At 44.9% G+C, this 22,297-nt stretch overlaps 1 protein-coding gene across 3 annotated transcripts in view; it reads left to right on the top strand.

The window, feature by feature from the left end:
* LOC106607205 (cdc42-interacting protein 4 homolog) overlaps positions 1–13,194 on the top strand; it is a 28,756-nt gene extending 15,562 nt beyond the window's left edge. Inside the window, exons 2-16 of one of the 3 annotated variants that reach the window (XM_014203921.3) lie at positions 608–723; positions 1,817–1,873; positions 2,094–2,182; positions 2,308–2,455; positions 2,926–2,988; positions 3,680–3,784; positions 3,978–4,106; positions 4,310–4,456; positions 4,643–4,840; positions 6,752–6,922; positions 10,339–10,448; positions 10,670–10,802; positions 11,044–11,165; positions 11,268–11,407; positions 11,511–13,194. In XM_014203921.3, coding sequence (XP_014059396.2) covers positions 1,868–1,873; positions 2,094–2,182; positions 2,308–2,455; positions 2,926–2,988; positions 3,680–3,784; positions 3,978–4,106; positions 4,310–4,456; positions 4,643–4,840; positions 6,752–6,922; positions 10,339–10,448; positions 10,670–10,802; positions 11,044–11,165; positions 11,268–11,407; positions 11,511–11,662 — 1,713 coding nt within the window. In that variant the 5' untranslated portion in view covers positions 608–723; positions 1,817–1,867 and the 3' untranslated portion in view covers positions 11,663–13,194. The remainder of the gene's footprint in view (positions 1–607; positions 724–1,816; positions 1,874–2,093; positions 2,183–2,307; positions 2,456–2,925; positions 2,989–3,679; positions 3,785–3,977; positions 4,107–4,309; positions 4,457–4,642; positions 4,841–6,751; positions 6,923–10,338; positions 10,449–10,669; positions 10,803–11,043; positions 11,166–11,267; positions 11,408–11,510) is intronic. The other 2 variants (XM_014203920.3, XM_014203923.3) reach the window with 2 other exon arrangements.
* The last annotated feature ends 9,103 nt before the right edge of the window (positions 13,195–22,297 follow it).

The following is a 22,297-nucleotide window of genomic DNA, read 5'->3' as shown; positions in this document are numbered from 1 at the left end:
CGATTTCTTTTAGCCAATTTTGGCCTTTAAAGGGTAGACAAACAAGTTCCCTACCTTCGCTCCCTTCCACTTGCCTCCTCCAATTTTGCAGTAATGCGGCAATCAATTGGTTGTTTGGTGTTCTATGCAATTCATATTTATATGCAATTCATATTTGGGATGTTTCTACGGAGTCCACGTACCACAGGAAGTGCAAGAGTGGGGCGCTTCCTATTTCCTGTCGGTAAAAGGTCGTCCTCCTACCTGTGGCCTCTCGCTCTCTCTCTGGCCCTTTTCCCACTTTCTCCCACTCCCCCTCTCTTTAGCAGCAGAACGCAGCCTGATTTAGCACCTCAAGGCTTGGGGTCAATGGTTGTGCATATGTAGAGAATTCTTGGAAGGCTTAACATTTGGGTAGATATGGTGACTTGAGATTCAGTATCAACAGTCTGTAAACTAAATGTTGCCTCAGACTGATTTAATATCCAGCATTCTTTTAGATGACGTCACTCATCCAATGGAACGCGCCCTGTCCTTCTTATCGAATGGTGATGAGCTGTCATGCATCTCGTGTGTATCGTCCATAATATCGCTTTCTCTCTCTCTTTTTCATGTTCCTTCTCCCCAGGACCAATATGACATCATCGACAAGCACACGCAATCCGGACTGGAACTGGTAGAGAAGTATGTCAAGTTTGTGAAGGAGAGGACGGAGATAGAGCAGAACTATGCCAAGCAGCTGAGGTAGGCCTCATTCTTCATGGTTCCTCAGACCTCATTCCTGCATGTGTGCCCACAGCAGTTGATGTTTGTGCTCAAAAGCTGTTTTATGAAATGTATGTGGTGTCTTATGACTAGTTTGGGGCAGAATTGAACTTGTCTCCCCCCTGTTGGCATTGCCCCAGCCCAGACAGTCCCAGAAACACTGCCCTCATTCTTAAGCTTGAGCCTGCATTACTGCCTCCCTTTTTCTCTATTCCTAACTCTCACTCCGAGTGCGTCTGTCAGTATCTGCTGCTGTGCTCTGGTGGAGAGGAGAGGAAGTGGGAGCAGACTGGCACATGATGGACAGGATGTGGTCAGAGAGAGCTCTAATGAAAGAAGGAAGAATAGGAGAAGTGACTCTGTTTTTACATGGATGTCCTTCTTGACTGTCATTTTGCATTGGCTTTCCCTTAAAAGGGCAGTGCAGTCAGAAACATGATATCCTTTGTTTTTTATATATATATTACCACAGTGAGGTTGGAATAATACAGTGAAATTGTGACAATTATGATAATGCCCTTTTAGTGTAAGAGCTTGTTTGGCTGGGTGTTTTTTTAGACCTAGATATTAATAGGAGACCAATAACAGCTAGCTTTCAGGTTACACATCCTTCCCATTAGGCTCCTCTCTGACCACTCCCAGACAGACCACTCAGTCTTAGCAGAATTCTTGCTTGAGCTATTTTTGTTTTCTTTTTGACCATTTTAATTCAAAACAATTACAGTGAGGTAATTAATTGTTACCTAGAAATGATTTGATATTGAGATAAAAACGTCAAAAAGGAAAGATCAACTGTGCCAGTGGACTGGGGCGGTCTTGCCTACAAGAAGCAAATATTTGTGTGTTGTTTCTTAGAGGTGTGGATTGATTTTAAATTGAATCATTTCTATTAAACACAAACTGTAACCAATTTAGGTGGGTAGAACTTCTTCATTGAGATTTCAATAGATATCCTAATTTGATGCGTTGTGTTTTCCTATCATTTAGGATAATTCAGTTTGCATCTGTGCTTTTGACATATTCAATCTTCCAGACTACTTACCATATCTTCCCCCTCTCCTAATATTGACAGAAATCTAACAAAGAAATACAATCCTAAACGAGGCTGTAAAGAGGAACAGGAATGCAGGTGAGCTGTTGTGGGCTTGTGTGTGTGTGAATGAATGTGTGTGTGTGCATAAAATACATGTGCTGTATTTGTACCTGCCCAGGCCAGCTGTGATCTTCAATAGGACTTTCAGTTCCTAATCAGACATAGAGAAGGAAAACAAAGCTTGACTACAATAAAACACCAACAATACATGACGTAATTTCAATGACGTGTTTTCAAACTGCTTTCCTGTCTATAGTACTGTAGTTGGAGAGGCTATGGCAGCACCTGCAGAGCAATGCAAATGACTGCTACTATACCCCCTGAGAGGGAAACGGGAATAAGGAAGTAATGGACCTATCATTACCTGGCTAACACAGCTATTTAAGCAACAGTGTATGTAACTTCCTCTCAACACCAAAATCCATTACAGATCTCATCTCTTCTGTACCCCCCCCCCCCCCCTCCCATAGGTTCTCCAACCACCAGTCCTTCCTGGACATCCTGAATGAGATGAACGACTACGCAGGACAGAGGGAGCTGATTGCTGAGAACATGATGATGAACATCTGCATCGAACTCACCAAGTACCTGCAGGAGCTCAAGATGGAGCGCAAGACGGTGAGAGAGAGAGAGATCCACACTGAGAGGGAAGGATGGAGGAGTTCAAAACTCTGATTATTATAGTGAGGGCGAGTGAAGATGGGTGGGAGCTAGGGAAAGGGAGGGAGAGTATGAAGGAGACAGGAAGGACCAGCAGAGATTTGTAGGTTCCTCTGTTAAGGCACAAAGGTAGCCTTACTTGGGTTGTCTCGTAGGGGGGGTGGTCACTGTCGTGTTGTCGTCCTCTGAAAGGAGAGGAATGCCTTGGCCCAACCCCAATGGAATATAGAACGCACACAAACACTATAAAGTCTCCCAGTAGACATGACCCACAGACAGACAGGCTGCTATTTGTTTACCATCTGTTTTGTTCAGTGGTTTTTGGTGGTATTCTGTACCCAATGGCCCTGTCTAAGTAGGGACCGTCATGTTATCATCCTAGTGTTCTTGGTGTCTCATGTGTCCTCTCTCTGTTTGTCTGTTTGCAGCATCTGTCGGAGGCCAAGAAAGCCCAGCAGAGTTTGGAGAGCACCTATAAGCAGCTCGACAGTGTAAGTTTGTTTACATGTCAGGCCGTCAGCCAATAACTCCCCTCTTCCAAAGGGAAAATCTACTTTGTTGGTAGAATACTAATGTATACATCCTCTCTATACAGTAGGCCTATACTCTGCTTGTCAGTGAACAACTGTTTATTCTTTCTGTTCAGTCAAAGGGCAATGTTTTGTCCAGTCACTGTCCTCCATTGTCTATAGCGGTGAAAGCAGTCAAATGTTTCTGAATGCTTTCTCATATTGTCTGCTTTTTGTCTGCTGTAAGTGGGGTCATTGTTACATCAGTGAAAGGGACGTTTGTTCACTAGTTGTGAGTGCATGCATGTGTGTGTGGTGACTCAGGTGACCAGTATTTGTAATATACAGTAAAAAGAGATGAGGAGCTCCTTTTTAAAGCAGGGGTAGGGAACCAAAACGAGACCAGAAGCCAGCAGCACTCCAGCCCATTGCTCGTCACTGTATGGGTCAGCACCACTGACTTAAACCACTGATGTTCCAGCCCCATTCAGTAAAGCCAGGTGCTAGTGGCCATAGGGCAAGTGTTCACTAGCCTTGGGTGAAGCAGAGGTCTCGCTTGTACACAATAGTAGAGTCTATTCTATTCTATTCCATTCAAAGAATGCCTACAGAGCACAGTATTGGGTTAGCTAAGATCAACATGGATGTGCTTCTGTCTCTCTCTGTGTTTTAGAGTAAGAAACGTTTTGAGAGGGAGTGGCGGGAAGCGGACAAAGCTGCTCAGTATGCCGAGAAAACTGACCAGGACATCAACGCTACGAAGGCCGACGTCGAGAAGGTAGTAGGACACCAACACAGAATAAAAAGAACACAGGTTTTCGTTTTCCGTTGCAAAACGTTTTCCTACGGTGTGCCCTACTGAACACAATCCAGCTGTCCTACTTGTCCTGTTTCCCCTTTAAACAGTGGAATGTGAGCCACCAGACCGACCTGTGTGTGACCTGTGTGTTTGTTTTGTTACCTGTGTCCAGGCCAAACAGCAGGCCAACATGAGGACACACATAGCGGAAGAGTGTAAGAACGACTACGCCGCCCAGCTGCAGAAATACAACAAGGAGCAGAGCCAGTTCTACTTCAGCGACATGCCTCTCATCTTCAACGTAAGGCAGAGACTCTCACCCGTCCATCCTGACCTTAGCCTAGCTTTCCTTCCTTCTGCTGGAACTATTTTAAATGCTAACATTTGGTTCAACAGACACTAAAAACACAGCAGACCTTTTCGAGGTTGTTCTCCTGTAATCAGGCACCAAGACGTGGCAGATCTGATTGAGTGACGTCCTGTATGTGCCTCCTCTCCCGATAGAAACTCCAGGACATGGATGAGAGGCGGGTGAGGAAGCTGGCGCAGGGCTACGTCTTGTTCTCAGACACGGAGAGGCACGTGATGCCCATTATCGGGAAGTGTCTGGAAGGCGTCACTAAAGCGGGCACTAATGTCAACGAGAGGAATGTGAGTGGGCCGTACTGTACTGCATGTATACAAAACAAACCCAGACGTAACGTATCGTAGATGCATGTGGTCCAATGAAGTTTGACAGAATGTGAGGGAAATGGGTATGAAACACAAATCCTTTGAAATGCTTTGGTATTGTTGGTCTGTGTTTCACTGTCATAATGTAACCTACTGTCCCTGCAGGACTCCATAGCTCTTATAGAGCAGTACAAGTCAGGCTTTGAGCGTCCTGGGGACCTGGACTTTGAGGACTACAGTCAGGGCATCAACCGTACCTCCTCAGACAGCAGCCTGGGCACCCTCGGTACCCCCAAAGGCCCCCTGGAGCTGCTGGGCAAGAACAGGAGCAAACCGTTCTGGCTGTTCAGCAAGAAGAATAAGGTAGGCTGCTAGTAGCACCACTCCTCCTCCTCACAGACACAATGGCTAGTTTACACCCCTGGAACACCCCACTCCCATGACTCAGTTCTGACTAGCTGAGTAACACTCTGAATTAGGAATAGACATTATTATCCTAATCTACAATTCATGCCCAAATCAGGTGATTTCACTCCTATGAAGGAGTGGATTTCTTTAGTGTTTGAAATGATCAGCGCTCCAAGGTGCAGGTAGATAAACCATGAGCAGTGTGTGTCAGTGTTGAGGCAGAGGGGCTGAATCAGGGAGACAGTGTCTGGGAACGTCCCTCTGGGGACCACCTCTGGGGACCACCTCTGTCACTTTGGTCCTGAAGCTGTGGTCTCATACACAATCCTTCCTGTTCCCAGAGCTCTGCATGTACATACTGCATGGCCCCCCTCTCTCTCTCACACAGACACACACACACACACACCTTTCTAGAACTGGTATGTGCATGGCTGTGTCCCTGGCCTGTCTGTGAATAAGCCCCCTCTGACTTTCTGCAGCGTGTGACTGACTGTGGTTTCCAATAGGTCAACTCTACTGGCAGGCAGCGTTCTGCAGAGCTTGTGCTTTCATCAGCACAGACGGGCACAAACACATTGAATTTTCCGCTACAAACACACTGCTATTATACTGTATTATACTGGCCTGGACTATAACATTAGCAGTCAAAGCACCACAATGACACCTTTGGGAAATGCCAACCATCAGGGATGATAGTGGGACAGGGAGGGATGACTAGTTCCAGGTCAACTCATTTTTGCTGTGTTCTCTCTACACCGTCGTTGGAGATCACGGATGACGTTGGACCACTAGAGGACGTCTAGATCTAGAATACATGTCCCTTAATCAGGCCTCCTGAGCCACTCTGAAATGACTGAAAATAAACTAGACAGGAATGTTGAGAGGACAGCAAACTAACACCTAGCTAACCTACATCATGGCCAGCCTCTACCCACTGCTGCATCTCTCTCTCCCCTCCCTCCAGTCTCTTCCAGCACTTTCCTCCTGCTACATGTCTGATTGGCTACCCTGCTGACTGCTGTCCAATCCTGTTCCTCTAATACACCGCGCCCACCTCCCATCCTGTCTGTGTGGTGCACCGCTCTGTGTCATCGCTCCTGCTCTCCCCAAGGAATTGGTTCAGTAATTATTAGAGCTAACTTTCATATTGGCCTGTGAGAAAGAGCTTTGGATGTAATTTGTAAAATGTCTACCCACTGCACAACACTGCACAACACTGATTCAAACAGCTCCTAGTTAAAATGCTATTTAGTCCAGGACTACCGTATGTCTAGGCTAATCTGTGTCTGAGAAACCAGCCTGTCGAGTTGACTATATTCTCCCTCACTGCTCCTCACTTGGTCATGTGGTTACACCATCATGCCAACGTTCAGTAGTTCCCACCAGCTTAGAGACCTGCCATGTGTCTTATTACCCGTATTACAAGCATGTATACCAGGCCCAGACGTATAGGGTGTCCTTTGTACATAGTTCAGTCTACCTGTGTGTCTGTGTCCAGATTGAGGTTAACCAATGGAACCTCCCATTGGTCCACTCCAATCTGTCAATCTTGTTCCTCACGTAGGCTCACTCTACTCTACCCTTCATCGTGGCTTGTGTTTTGTTGGTGTTGGGGCTGTGGTGCTGTACTGGTGTTTCGTTGCTGGTGTTGTGGCGTTATGTGAATGACCCGGTGACTGTGGGCTTCTGCAGGGGTAACTGCTGCAGTGTTGTCTTCTCTGTGTGGTGTGCTTAAGGTGTTGATGGTGTCTCTCTCTCTTTCCCTTGTCATCTGTTTTTGTCCTCCCTCCCCTCCCTCTCTCCCTCCATGCCACCCCCTCCCCTGCATACCCCCTCCCTGGGTGTCTGTGCTTCACCCCACCCCAGCTCTCTCCCTCCCCCTCCTCACTCACCCCCTTGTCCACGCCGCCCGCCCCCTCGCCCGCTAACGGACCCCCCTCCCCCAAGTTTGGCCGGGACCCATTGTCGTACTGTTTGAAGGAGATCAATAAGACAGTAAAACCCAGAATATCCTCCTTCCGGACCCTCGGGCGAACGGTGAGTCATCAGGGTCAGGGGCCACAACGTCTCCTCACAAAGGCCTCCGCCAACCTGTTTGGTCGATCAACCTGTTCTGTCTTATTGTTCCAGGAAATGACTGAATACGTCCAATCAAAACGGACTAAATTAATGAGCAAAATGTTTTAGGTTTCAGGTGTTGACCTTTTCAGAGTGGAAAAACAGAATATTTGAAGGTGTCATACACTGAGTATGCCAAACATTAAGAACACCTTCCTAATATTGAGTTAGTCGTGCCCCCCCCCCCCCCCCCCCAGCGTCCCCTTTTTTGCCCTCAGAATAGCCTTAATTTGTCGGGGCGTAGACCCTATAAGGTCTTTAAAGCGTTCCACAGGGATGCTGGCCCATGCTGACTCCAATGTTTCCCACGGTTGTGTCAAGATTGCTGGATGCCTTTGAGTGGTGGACTATTTTTGATACACACAGGAAACTGTTGAGCGTGAAAAACACAGCAGTGTTGTAGTTCTTGACACAAACCAGTGTGCCTGGCACCTACTACCATACCCTGTTCAAAAGCACTTCAATATTTTGTCTTGCCCATTCACTCTCTGAATGGCACACACACACAATCCATGTCTCAAGGCTTAAAAATCTTTCTTTAACCTTAGAGCAGGGTTCCTTCATGTTTTTTATACTCTGAATACACAGTGCATTCAAAGTATTCAGACCCCTTGACTTTTTCCACATTTTGTTATGTTACAGCCTTATTCTAAAATTAATTACGTTGTTTTGTTTTTATCCTCATCAATCTACACCCACATTTTACATAAGTATTCAGACCCTTTACTCAGTACTTTGTCGAAGCACCTTTGGCAGCGATTACAGCCTCGGGTCTTCTTGGGTATGACACTACAAGCTTGGCACACCTGTATTCAGGAAATTTCTCCTATTCTTCTCTGCAGATTCTCTCAAACTCTGTCAGGTTGGATGGGGAGTGTCGCTGCACATCTATTTTCAGGTCTCTCCAGAGATGTTCAAGTCCGGGCTCTGGCTAGGCCACTCAAGGACATTCAGAGACTCGTCCTGAAGCCACTCCTGCATTGTCTTGGCTGTGTGCTTAGGGTCGTTGTTCTGTTGGAAGGTGAACCTTCGCCGCAGTCTGAGGTGCTGAGTGCTCTGGAGCCGGTTTTCATCAAGGATCTCTCTGTATTTTGCTCCATTCATCTTTCCCTCAATCGTGACTAGTCTCCCAGTCCCTACCACTGAAAAACATCCCCACAGCATGATGCTGCCACCACCATGCTTCACTGTAGGGATGGTGCCAGATATCCTCCAGATGTGATGCTTGGCATTCAGGCCAAAGAGTTTAAATCTTGTTTTCATCAAACCAGAGAATCTGGTTTCTCATGGTCTGAGATTCCTTTAGGTGCCTTTTGGCAAACTCGAAATGGGCTTTCGTGTGCCTTTACTGAGGAGTGGCTTCCGTCTGGCCACTCTACCATAAAGGCCTGATTGGTGGAGTGCTGCAGAGATGGTTCTCCTTCGGGAAGGTTTTCCCATCTCAACAGAGGAACTCTAGAGCTCTGTCAGTGACAGTCTGGTTCTTGGTCACTGACCATGACCCTTCTCCCCCGATTACTCAGTTTGGCCGGGCAGCCAGCTCTAGAAAGAGTCTTGGTGGTTCTAAACTTCTTCCATTTAAGAATGATGGAGGCCACTTTGCTCTTGGGGACCTTCAATGCTGCAGAAATGTTTTGGTACCCTTCCCCAGATCTGTGCCTCGACACAATCCTGTCTCGGAGCTCTACGGATAATTCCTTCGACCTCATGGCTTGTTTTTTTTGCTCTGACATGCACTGTCAACTGTGGGACCTTATATAGACAGGTGTGTGCCTTTCCAAATCATGTCCAATCAATTGAATTTACCACAAGTGTACTCCAATCAAGTTGTAGAAACATCTCAAGGATGATCAATGGAAACAGGATGCACTTGATCTTAATTTCGAGTCTCATAGCAAAGGGTCTGAATACTTATGTAAACAGTTTTAATCTGTTTTTGCTTTTTCATTATGGAGTATTGTGTGTAGATTGATGAGAAATGTTTTATTTAATACATTTTAGAATAAGGCTGATAACATAACAAAAAGATGATGGGTCTGAATACTTTCCGAATGCACTTTGTATATATATTTAAGCAATAAAGCTCCTCGGGTGTTTGTGGTATATGGCCAATAAGCCACGGCGAAGGGCTGTTCTTATGCGTGACACAACACGGAGTGCCTGGATACAGCTCTTAGCCATGGTATATTGGCCATATACCACAAACACCCGAGGTGCCTTATTGCTATTATAAACTGGTTACCAATGTAATTAGAGCAGTAAAAATAAATGTTTTTTCATACCCGTGCTATACAGTCTGATTTACCACGGCTTTCAGCCAATCAACCTTCAGGGCTCGAAACACCCAGTTCTCACACACACACACACACACACACACACACACACACACACCACACACACACACACACACACACACACACACACACACACACACACACACACACGTTGTCTGTTTCTCTCTCCCTCAGAGGCTCACTCCAGAGAGGATCATAGTAATGGTAATACTAGAGTGGTGTCTGTGTGGGGTGTTAAAGGGTGTCTCAGCTTCTCACATCGACGGGGAATCTCACACATGACCACCTCTCCATCAGTACAATTGAACAAGCATCTTGGTCTCAAACGTCACACTAAAGTCTGCTTGTTTACCTTCTCGAATCAATGCTGGAATGTTCACGCTGTAGTTCAGCTGCTAGCACATGAACTGGAACACAGCCAGATTCAAATTCAACTTTGGATGCGAAGCAGAGGGCTGAAAACATGGCCTGTCTGTCTGTCCGTTTGGAGTTAGAGTTGAAGTGGTGGCCACCTGGTGGATTAGGGGTGTAACAACACTTAACTCAAGTCACTGCAGCATTGGAGAAACATTATCTAATTTGTACAATTTGACCGATATTTTGGCTTCAGTTTACCTCCATTGTATTACTCGTCTGTCACTATGATAACCTCTTTCCTTTAAACGTTCACTACAAAACCCAATGGAAGAGATCCTAAAAACAGGTTCTTATTTGGGTGGGTGTGCTGCCAATGGGAAGGTGCTGGGAAGAATTATATGGGTGAAAATGGTGGTGGTTTTGGGTTCAGCTCACTGTAAAAACGAAGTATATCTGTTTGTTTTTGCTTTAGAGTGAACAATGTCGTTACTAGAGGTTAAGTATGTTTTCTAGTCATCAACCGTTTCCCTTGAGCTGAACCATGACCACAGACTAGAGGAAATGCCAGAGCTAGTTGTGGGTGACGGGGTGTCTTCCGCTCCTACCACGTGCCATGGTGATAGAGAACGTGTGTGTGTGTGTGTGTGTGTTAAAGTGACTGTTCCTCCCTGTGCGTTTTCTCAGCCCACGGTGATGGAGGACTTTGGCCATCTCCCCCCCGAGCAGCGCAGGAAGAGGTTACAACAGAAACTAGATGACATTGGCAAGGAGTTGCAGAAAGAAGTGGACCAGAGGTGTGTGTGGGGGAGTTTGACTGACTGCTGTGGCAACCATCTCTGTGACTACTGACAACTGCTCCCAACATTGTGTGTGTGTGTGTGTGTGTGTGTGTGTTGTTTACCAATTACTGCACTCCACAGGGATGCATTTCCACAGAGAATCAATCCACCTCTCATCTTCTCTCTCTTTCCCTCTCTCTCTGTGTTGCTCTGTCTCTGTGTGTGTGTCTCTCCAGTGAGGCCCTGGAGAAGATGAAGGATGTGTATGAGAAGAACCCCCAGATGGGAGACCCTGCCAGCCTGTCTCCCCAGATCAACCAGACAGCCCAGAACATGGAGAGACTGAGAGGAGAGCTCAACAAGTATGAGGTAATGGACTCCCCTCTACTGGCCGCAGTCATGTACTGCATGCCATGTTCTCATATTCAAGCTAGAATACATATTGTTTGTTACCTCTTCACATAGTTCTTTGTAAACACAGACCTCATGTTTTCCTTAATTTAATATACTAACCCTTTTCCCCTCTCTTTGACTTGGTCTCACTCACAATCTGTCACGAGCACAGTCTTTAGGAAACACTGGTATATTTCCTCCGTGCTTTGTTTCGTAGTCATGGCTGTCAGAGGCAGGAAGGCGAGGGGATTTGGTGCTCAGGAGAGATACATTGCGAGAGGATGCGTTGAGCTACAGGTCTCACTCCAACAACAACGGCAGCACTCACGAACCATACAGGTTAGAAACCAGACGCTGAGGCTTCACTCATGGCTGTCAGTGAATGTACTGTAGTCGTATATCTATGTTTATTATTAAGCACATGTGTGTTTCTCCCTCCAGCCCTGACGGAACCCACTCTGAAGAAGGCGCCCCAGATCCCTCTCATGCCATCTACGCCGAGTTTGACGATGACTTTGAGGAGGAAGTGGAGGAGCTTGTCGCTCCCATCGGCCAATGTACAGCCATGTACAACTTCCCAGGTAGGTGTGGATGGGTCACAATGACACTAATGTACTCAACACTATTATGGTATAACACACTTGTACATGGCGATAGTGTAACATGCTGTCATGTCCCTGCTAGGTGCCAGTGAGGGGACCATCACCATGCAGGAGGGGGAGGTGTTGTCTGTAGTGGAGGAGGATAAAGGTGATGGCTGGACCAGGGTCCGCAGGGCCAACGGGAATGAGGGCTACATCCCAACATCCTACGTCAGCATCAGCCTCAGCAAGTGACCCGACACCCATCCCACCCACACGAGGCCCGAGGGAACGGCCAATCATCACTGACGATGATTCCAAAATACTGTGGCAGCTCTCTCATGGGACCAATGTGGGCGGTACCATCTGGGTGTCCGTAAGGAGACTACTAGGGCCAATCGAGTTGCTTTGATTTCCTCACTGAGATGCGCACCCATGATTTCTTTCCCCTCTGCTGGCCAGAGAAGATGTAGTCAATTGTGCTTTTGGTTCCTTCTGGCTTGTACGTCGGTACCAGGTCACTATACTTACCACAAGCCACACATTTTCATCGTAGTTCTCCTTGATATTATCACAGTGTGTTTGTGGTTGTGGTTTAGTAGTAGATATCATAGCAGGACTGATGATATAGATTAGAATGCTGCACCAACCAACATGACCATATGCCCTCACCTCACTGTGGGAAGGCTTCTCCTTTTCACAGTGAGAGGAGGAAGAGAAGTGCTGTTGTCAGGGCCGTACTGGAGCGTTTGACATCAGGGTTGTGTTCAGTAAGGATAAAACGTTTTGAAACCGAGTGAAACAGAGGTACTACCTGAACTTGTCCAATGAGAACACAGTGCTACAGTGTTCCCTACTGAACAGCAGCCAGGATAAGTAAGTATAACCTACTCTCTCTATCACTCCCATGCAGCCAGAATGTTAACTGATCACGTTCTTGCTCTTCTTCATATTTGCACACGGCGTTTTGGACAAAGAACATTTGCTCAGATAAAGGAAGTGTCTCAACACAGGTCTATGGGCACTGCATTTCAGTAGGAAAGCCACTATTCAGATCAGATATACTCACCAGTTAGCGTGACTTTATTTCCTTGTGCTCTGATGTGTGTGTGTGTGTGTGTATGTATATATTAAAGCCCCCTTAGAGAGACATGCACATACTGATAGCAATAAAGAAATGTTTCAGACAATCACAGCCGTATCTTCACTACAGCTCAGTTTCAAGCCATCGACATAAATGGCCTATACGAGAGATCTTTTATAGCTCTTGATTCTGAATGGTAAATAATGAATTGTTTGTATTGAGATAATATAATTTATTAAGTATGTGTAGGTTGCTACATTTAAAAGAGTTAAAGTTTAAGGCATGTTTTGGTTTATATCATAGGAGTTAACTCCCATTTGTACTTTTCCCTGCAAACACAGTGGACTGTCTGTATCCAGAGGTGAGATGGATACCAGTAAATTGTTGCAGACAGAATATGTGCAGCGTTAAGACTATCGTATTTGTTATAAAATAATATATTTTAGCTATCACTACACCACTATTGTCTTATTAGCTTTTTAACCTTATGAATAAAGATGTGTATCTTCGTGAGGTGAATGTGTCCATTTTCTCTGGAGTTTAAACAACACTCCAGTTTTGAGCCACGCAGGAATATTCCTAACGTAAAAACTCACTCGCATGTCAAGGTGCCTTTCTGGTTAAAAGCATTGTGTATATACCTAACATCCAAATGTCTTCTGTTTTTAAGACTAATAAATGTAACACACATTTCAAAGTTCAAGTGGTTGTATCATTTATTCATGTCTTTTTTTTATTGCGAATATTTGTCTTGCATAGAGCCAACCGTTGTATTATTTATAAGAGAGCAAGTTGGTCCCCAAGAAATAAGATGCATTTGAATGAGATGAGAAAATGCCTAGAAATATCAGGTGCATGTACATACTCTTAAAGGGAAAGGCTGTTGGGGTTCTTCAAATTTGAAACTTCTTCAAAGAACCCCTTTTAATGGATCCTCAAATAACCTTTTGGGGTACATTTTTTAACTATTCCTCCCCTTCCCCTCCCCTGTTGTTGTTGTTAATAATATGCATATAAATATTTCAGTGTTTAATTATCATTTTAGTTGTAAAGCAGAATAAAAAAATCTAAATGAGGCAAACTCCCAGCAGAACCCCAAGTCCTCTGGTGTGTTAATGTTATTACATTTTTTTAACTAGGCAAGGCAGTTAAGAACAAATTCTTATTTACAATAATGGCCTACCGGGGAACAGTGGGTTAACTGCCTTGTTCAGGGGCAGAACGACAGATTTTTATCTTGTCAGCTCGGGATTCAGTCCAGCAACCTTTCAGTTACTGGCCCAACGCTCTAACCACTAGGCTACCTGCCGCCCCAAATGGTTAATGTGTTGATGTATCCACAGCCAGAATGATTTTGCAGTGTATGGTGATTTAACAGGTTTCCTGTTACATTCATCAGAGGTGAAGGGAGGGTGAAGTCTGTGAATCCCAAAAATAGTAATTATACAGATGATTAACAAAACATGCACATGACAGGTATTCATACATTGGTTTTTGTGGTAAATGTGAATTCAAAAAAACCTGTGTTAATGGGTGTCATACACATACCATGTCCATCATGTAGAGGCCTATGGGGTATTCATTAAAGAAGTAAGGGAGGAGGATGCTAAATTTGATCTGCATACCAATACCAATTGACATAACTTTGTATGCCTCCTCATCTGTATTCCTGCAGACACAAAAGTGAGCAGTTCAGTCATCTGCACCCAATACAGCTAGCCTTCAACATATTCTTATAGCCTACATATTCTTACCTCTTTCTCAATTGATATCCATTGAATTGTCCATTTTCTGTTTTAGAAAGATTTGCACAAATATAAAAAGCTAGATGGTATCATCATAAAACAATATCAGTTTAGATCATACAGGGGACAAACCTTACCTTAAATTGAGGAGATCTTTACATTTTTCAGTTAAGTGACTGCCCTTGCTGTCTCAAATTAAAATCCAAATGTTTCTGTTGGGCAGTTAGGTTCCTGCAAGAACCCCCAATAACTAAGGAGGTTCCTCAAAGAACAGGGTTCTTTGAAGAAACCTTTAGGGACAATTTTCATTGTGAAGAACCCTAAGGTTCTTCAAAGGACTTTGAGGATCTTAGAAGAACCCTTGTTGAACCCCTCATTTCTAGAGTGTATAGCAGAGTCACAGCAGATGGCACTATTGCTGTAGTGTATCATTTCTTGTGATCTGATATCCAAATAGCCTCGTCCTCTATCCTGCTCTCTCTGAGCGGGGTATTCAAACTATTTATTAAGCCTTCCTAAACCTGTTTAATATTATGTACACCAATAATTTGCATGCATCATTAACACCTATTCACTTGAAAACATACCAACTACAGAGGTTATTTTCACGCACGCCCTGCTAATCACGGTGCGCTTGCGCTCATTCCGAACATTGGCCTCTGCTTGATCAAAACAAGGACTTTTTTTAGTGATCTAAAAGTCCTTCAATAACTGATTGATCTTTTGAATAATAATGATGCTCTGTATGGGGGCCCTCACAGAGGAAATTATACCTTTCCTTTCTAACACCTAATTGGCTTGCTGCTGCGCTCAAGGCCAAGTGACCACCAGGCAGCATTGACCGGTCAGTTGATTGAGCTTGGTCATTTGTATGCACTAGTCTTACTCTCCAGAACGATAAAGGTCAGATGGTCCATAAAACTGCCTGTCCTCGCATTGGGGTTGCCCGGGTAACGGGATCAGCCTCTCCTGTAAAGAAGCATTCCTCGCTGCGACTGATAAACGATCCGATGGTTCCTCTGTTGTCATAACTGATGCGTTAACGATGACTTTGTCCTCACTGTTGAGGTGGGAGGCTGAATCGCTCCACTAGAGGTTGGAAAGTTTGGGCTATGGTCAGAATTCTTCGGGATGGTGCAAGTTTATTTTCTTTGTTCAAACTAGGCACTGGAAAACTTAGACTGTGGCTTTAAGAAACCAAGCAGATAGGCTATACGGTGTAGACTTCCTCCAATCAGAAAGGAACATCTCGTTGTTTGCCCTCTGAATGTCAAGGGATAGCCTGATATTTTAAAACTTTTATCATTTAAAATATCTCCCTGCAAGCAGCAGCGGTTGTCAGAGATAAGGGGGCTTCACATGGTCAGAGTGCCAACCTGTAGTCTGTGTTCTCATGTAGCCTAAGCCTATTGCATCTGGACAAACGGTCAACAAAATAATATCGATGTTATTTCCCTGTACTGCTCTTTCTGTGAAAAGGTGCTAACGATACATCAACTCAGGACGTTATTCATCAATCAATAAGGTGGGAGAGCAGGAAAAGCTCCTGTGCTTAAAACAAACTTAATGATCCCTTCTTCCCCTAAAAATAAGCTGTTCAAAGACTAAATGACAGGAAGGGATGGTGGATTCCTCAATAGGCATGTGAGACTGATGGAACAAGAGATGTAGTGCCAAGGCAGAGGAAAAGTAAACAGGAGAGACAAGACCAGAGATAGCTGGAGATCTACTAGGTAATGTATGATAGGCGACCTGCTTGCATAAGGGATTTGTATCGATGTGTGTGCATTTGATGTACTTGGGCTCAATGTCAACACTGATGTTCATGCTCTCAGATATCCATGTGTGCATTAAGTGTAGATGTTTGCTCTCCTTGAGTTGGATGAGTTCTTCATGGGAATTCAACATATTTAGTTTCATGTTTGGATGTAGATTGAATTGTCCGAGAAAATGAACAAAACAGGCTTCACTTACGAGGAAACCCTAGGTACATGTGAAGTGTGTTGTGCTTGGTTACTATGTTTGTCACTCTCAGCCACCGGCCCAAGCTCCCGACCGCCAGGCCACCCGCCCTCCATGTTCCCCCCACAGTTCCCCAAGAGCTGCCCCTCAACCCCCCCCCAATACAATAATTCCATTCCAAGACCCCCCGCCCCGTTCCCAATGCACCAACAAAGTGAACAAAAGAGAAAAAGAGAAAGACAAAGGAAAACAGAAAACCCCAATGCAAAAAGCAAAGACATCAAGGACAACACAAAAAATAACAGCAAGGCCAACTGAATATGTTTGAGTGCATGTATGTCACTATTTACATGTGTGTATGGGTGTGTGTCCATTTATGTGCACGTGTGTGCATTTGAATGAGAGTGTGTGTATATGCATGTCTGCGAATACTTGCGCGGCATCAGCCTCAGGCAAACAGGCATTAGCTGTAAAAACACTGCCCCTCACTGTCATTCAAACATACTTTATTTTGTAAACATTTTTAGACTTTTTGTTGTTGTTGACTTTTATCTTTGACCGTCATGCTACCCTCTGCCCAGCAACTCTACTCCCACTTGTCTCCAATTCCACATGCCAACCCTCAGCCCATCCCACCTATCTCTGCTGGCCACCCTCTTTGGATTTCTACGCATTATATATATATATATATATATATATATCTTTCAACTATCCTGTGATGCTGTCTCTAAACTGGCCGGTTTCCCCTCTTTCCACTGGGATTCTCTGCCTCTACCCCTATTACGGGGGCTGAGTCACTGGCTTACTGGTGTTCTTCCATTCCGTCCCTGGGAGGGGTGCGTCACTTGAGTGGGTTGAGTCACTGACGTTGGTCTTCCTGTCTGGGTTTCCGCCCCCCCTTGGGCTGTGCCGTGGCGGTGATCTTTGTGGGCTATACTCGGCCTTGTCCCGGGACGGTATGTTGGTGGTTGGAGATATCCCTCCAGTGGTGTGGAGGTTGTGCTTTGGCAAAGTGGGTGGGGTTATATCCGACCTGTTTGGCCCTGTCCGGGGGTTTCATCGGATGGGGCCACAGTGTCTCCTGACCCCTCCTGTCTCAGCCTCCAGTATTTATGCTGCAGTAGTTTATGTGTCGGGGGGCTAGGGTCAGTCTGTTACATCTGGAGTATTTCTCTTGTCTTTTCCGGTGTCCTGTGTGAATTTAAATATGCTGTCTCTAATTCTCTCTTTCTCTTTCTTTCTTTCTCTCTCTCGGAGGACCTGAGCCCTAGGACCATGCCTCAGGACTATCTGGCTTGATGACTCCTTGCTGTCCCCAGTTCACCTGGCCGTGCTGCTGCTCCAGTTCCAACTGTTCTGCCTGCAGCTATGGAACCATGACCTGTTCGCCGGACGTGCTACCTGTCCCAGACCTGTTGTCCCAGACCTGCTGGAACCCTGACCTATTCACTGGACGTGCTACCTGTCCCAGACCTGCTGTTTTCAACTCTCTAGAGACAGCAGGAGCGGTAGAGATACTCTCAAAGATCGGCTATGAAAAAGCCAACTGACACTTACTCTTGTGTTACTGACTTATTGCACCCTCGACAACTACTATGATTATTATTATTTGATAATGCTGGTCATTTATGAACATTTGAACATCTAGGCCATGTGCTGTTATAATCTCCACCCGGCACAGCCAGAAGAGGACTGGCCACCCCTCATAGCCTGGTTCCTCTCTAGGTTTCTTCCTAGGTTTTGGCCTTTCTAGGGAGTTTTTCCTAGCCACCGTGCTTCTACACCTGCATTGCTTGCTGTTTGGGGTTTTAGGCTGGGTTTCTGTACAGCACTTTGTGATATCAGCTGATGTAAGAAGGGTTATATAAATACATTTGATTTGATTTGATGTTTAACATACAATTTGAGTCTATCTAATCAAATAGAATCCACAGATTGTGAGTTGAAGATAAATACTTTTACTAAGAGTATTAGTATATTAGTAATTGACTGACCAGGTCTCTTCAAATCTCCCAACAATACTATTTCTAGGGTACATTTTAGATTAATGTTATGCTTTTTCAGCCATTCCTGAACCTGAGACCAGAAACAGGCTACCTGAGGGCAATACCAGAACAAATTATCTATTGATTCTGTATCCTCACAATAAAATCTGCAGAGCTGCGATGACTGTATGCCACTGATATTCAACATTTTGTTGGTGACAAGAATACAATAATTTTAGCTGAAAAGCACAAAGTCTTGAATCTTGCGTCATTTTATATATCGACTCATATACCCTGTGCCATGGAATCAGTACATCAAAAATCTCTTCCCAACTATTTTGCAATCTGTACGGCACAGCTCTCAACATCCTGGTACTCAGGTGAAACTGGTATACTTTCCTATTTCTGCCATTTTTATTCCTCTGCCAGGTTTGATCGTTTATACTAGGCAGACAGACCAGTTCCCTACCTCCTCCCACTGCCACCTGCCTCCTCCATTTTTGGGGTAATGCTGTAATCAATTGGTTGTAATCTTGGATTGAGCAGACCTTCTCATACAATTTTGACAACTCCATGAAAGACATAACTCTACCATTCCAATTTACAATATCATTTAAAAAACAAAATACCCTTTTCCATAAATACAGGTATTTTATCAACCAGCACATTTGAGTTCAGCCATAATATTTGTTCTATCTTTTCAGCGGGATGAAATTGAAATTGAAATTGTAGACAGCCCTGCAATACTTGTTTGAAAAAGAGAGATACTTTGAAAAATGTTTCATTTTCAATTAATTGCGGTTTAGTGCTTTTATATTTACTAATCTCAACCCACCCAGTTCATATTCATTACGTAGATAGGGAGTGTTTGTGTCAGGGCAGATCATGGCGCATCACCCGCAGGAGCTTTTGAATTCATGGGTAAAGAGTATAACCTCAACTCCCAACTAAGATGTCCTGTGGTTTTGTCGGTAGCTGTTAAATATCAGAGTATCCATTAAACAACCGATAACTGATGATTATTGATCAGTTACTGTAGATGTAGAGCTACATGGGAACATATACACTGTAGATATGAGTAACAAGCTGATCCTCTGTAACTATCTCCAGTGGAAATCTGTCTCCGTCAGCCACCATCAGCCTGTTTCTATCACACTTGCTCTTTATTCCTGCATGTTCCAACAAAACAAGATATTATGTCTGTGTGGAGTACAGCACTGGTGATTAAAGATTCAACAGCCAGATCCACCATCAGTTCCATTTTCCTGGAGAAAGAGGCACTGGAGAAAATAAGGAAAAGCTTCAGGTTTTTGGTATAGCTCTGTGTGTGGGGTTGGAACTTCCGTCAGTGGATTCTCAGTCACGGAAACCATGTACTGTATTGCACGATTGATTTCCAGAACACTATACAATGCTGAGAATGCTATGCTGGAACTGTAAACAAACAAACATCAAACTTTACTCTGCTTATAATAGTCCACATCTTTATGCTCTGGGCCAGCCCTTTCCTCAAACGAATGCATATCCAATCTCTCATTATGCAATAATTCTGGAAGCAGCTGCTAGGCCTCTGAAAGAAAACCGAGAACAGCAGAACTAAAAAGTGGGGGATGGAGGGAGAGAAGGTAAATTAGAGAGAACATTCAGTTAATCTTTCCCTCTTGCCTGCTCTGTGTTGTCTGCTCTGTGTTGCCTGCCTTGTTGTCTGCCTGGTTGTCTGTCTGCCAGCCTGGTTGTCTGTCTGCTGGCTCTCTGGTTGTCTGTCTGCCTGCCTGGTTGTCTGCCTTTTCTTGTTGTCTGCCTGCCTGCTTCCTGGTTGTCTGCCTGCCTGGTTGTCTGCCTGCCTGCTCTCTGGTTGTCTGCCTGCCTGCTCTGCCTGCCGAGGGGGATGAATGGGATTCTTTAAATAGCTCTGATTAATTAGAGGTTTTAATTGCAAGTGTGCCTGTAGCAGCGGCAGTACCAGAAACAGCTGGACTCATACTCAATACAGTAAGTACTGTTTATATGTTCCCTCTCCCTCCACTACAGTTGATGTGCTGAAGTGGTGTAACCCACAATACACACCCCCACAGCAGCTTTGTTTTTTTGCCCCCATTCCCCATATCTTGCTCTTTCTATCCTGTTGCATCAGCTCCCTCCTTTTTTTCGTATCATCACTGTAGTGTGCACTGTCTCAGGTCTCTCTCTTCCTTGCATCAGTTGGCTCCACCCGTTTTCACTCACTGCATTGATCACAGAATCCCATTTTAGACAGTTTGAGAGAATATCTCCAACCGTGGTGGAGTTTTACACTATACATACTTGGTATTCATTTAATCCAAAGCAAAAATGGAATAGTGTACAGAAATGCAAGTCCTCTTCAGTTGCTGGTTTATACTGTTTTTCATGGAGGTCTCCTCAGAAGCAGTGTTCTGTGTGTATATGTTTATCACCTTAGTGCAAGCTGCCTGGCAGGTTCGTACTAGTAGTTGTGACATTACCTGGTCGTTCCCACCTTATCCTCTCTGTGCTGCTTGGGTATGCAGGGGAGCCCGTGGTGATTGATGAGTGGGCCGGGGAAGCGGAAATCTATCCCCTGGCTGCGGGGCGGGCCCTGTGATGGATGGCCCCTCAGAGCTATGCTCTGGGTTGGACTGATGGGCCACGGGCCTGAGAGAGAGAGCCCACTGTTGCCTGCCTGCCTGGGAGGGAGGGAGGGAGGGAGGGAGGGAGGGAGGGAGGGAGGGAGGGAGGGAGGGAGGGAGGGAGGGAGGGAGGAGGGAGGGAGGGAGAAAAGGCAACAAGCAGTCCATAATATCGGCATTTCTCACCAAGCTGAAATTTCATCGGTGCTGTTATGAATGCAGCAGAGCAAACACCAGATGTAGGGAGTCCTTACTAAGGATCTTTTATCACCATGAATGCACAAAAGTATGACTTTGCTTAGAAAGTATCTCTATAGTGCTTATGAATACTTCATAAAACCTTTATACGTTATTGTTTGGGACTATGCAGGGATATCAGGCAGACCATGTTGACTTTTACTTCTGGTTGATAACGACTTGACGGAACAGAATTGTAGCAGCAGAAACAGGTTAGTTAGTTAGACACTAGTTCTGCCCAGTCAGCCACACTTTGAAAGGGCAGGTGAATGACTTTCTCACCACCAGTAGCATCCGTTATATGCTTCACATCAATACGGATAAAACTTCAGCACTATGTTCTTTTGTATATGCTGTACGGCTGACAGAGATTGTTTGTAAGTGTGGTTCTACAAGCAGGGAAGAAGCATGTTCAATGATGTCAGATAGATTGGCTGTCCTCCTCTTTCTTGACTGTTTGCATTCTCCCTGCAGTATACACATATACTGAGGGGGGGAAAAAAATTTATGCGCTTTTCTCAGTGAATGCGTGACACCTTGAATGTCAACATCAGCCGGAACATTGCTTTGTGTGGGAGAGACAGAATCCACACTGTCACACACACAGACATTAATCTGTTGGTAGAACCACCTCTGATTCCTCCTCTCTGAAGCCCCGGGCTGAACGTCTCACTGTAGCGAATAAGCTGAAAATCAATCACAATGATGCACAGAGTGTGGGTGGAACCTGACAGAAAATTAATATAATCTGTGTTGTTATTATCTCAAGAGATGGAGGGGGAAAACACTCCCTAGGCTCTGAGACGAGTTTGGTGGGAGGTACTGTATTAGTCCTGACAGTTCCAGCTCTGTGTACATAAACACCTAGCTCTTGTTGGAGTCGTACTGCCTGTTAGTGCTGACTTCGCCTTTGATAAACACATTATAGATGCTTCCACAGTGACCTGCTGCACAATTTATGAAGTCCCAAGGGATCTCCTGACAATTTCCTCAATGCAGCAAAGAATATGCTAACGAATGTCTGATGGAGGGAACTTTGCGACATTACATCCTGCTATTCAAATAGGTTCATAAATACGTCTTAGTACCGTGGTTAACCGCGGCCACTTTGTTTGTTCCTTTTACAGTTACAAGAATCAGCTCTTTATGAGGAGGCTCCTGTATTTTTTATTCAAATACAAAACACCCACGTCTCACATGCACACACACATTGCTTCTCATCCGCAATATGTCAGTGGTTGCAGTCAATT

This window comes from Salmo salar, chromosome 06 (genome assembly GCF_965601325.2).
Source record: "Salmo salar chromosome 06, fSalSal1, whole genome shotgun sequence".
Classification (NCBI taxonomy): Eukaryota; Metazoa; Chordata; class Actinopteri; order Salmoniformes; family Salmonidae; genus Salmo; species Salmo salar.
Note: the sequence above shows the minus strand (reverse complement) of the source record. Positions and strands in the feature narration are given on the sequence as shown.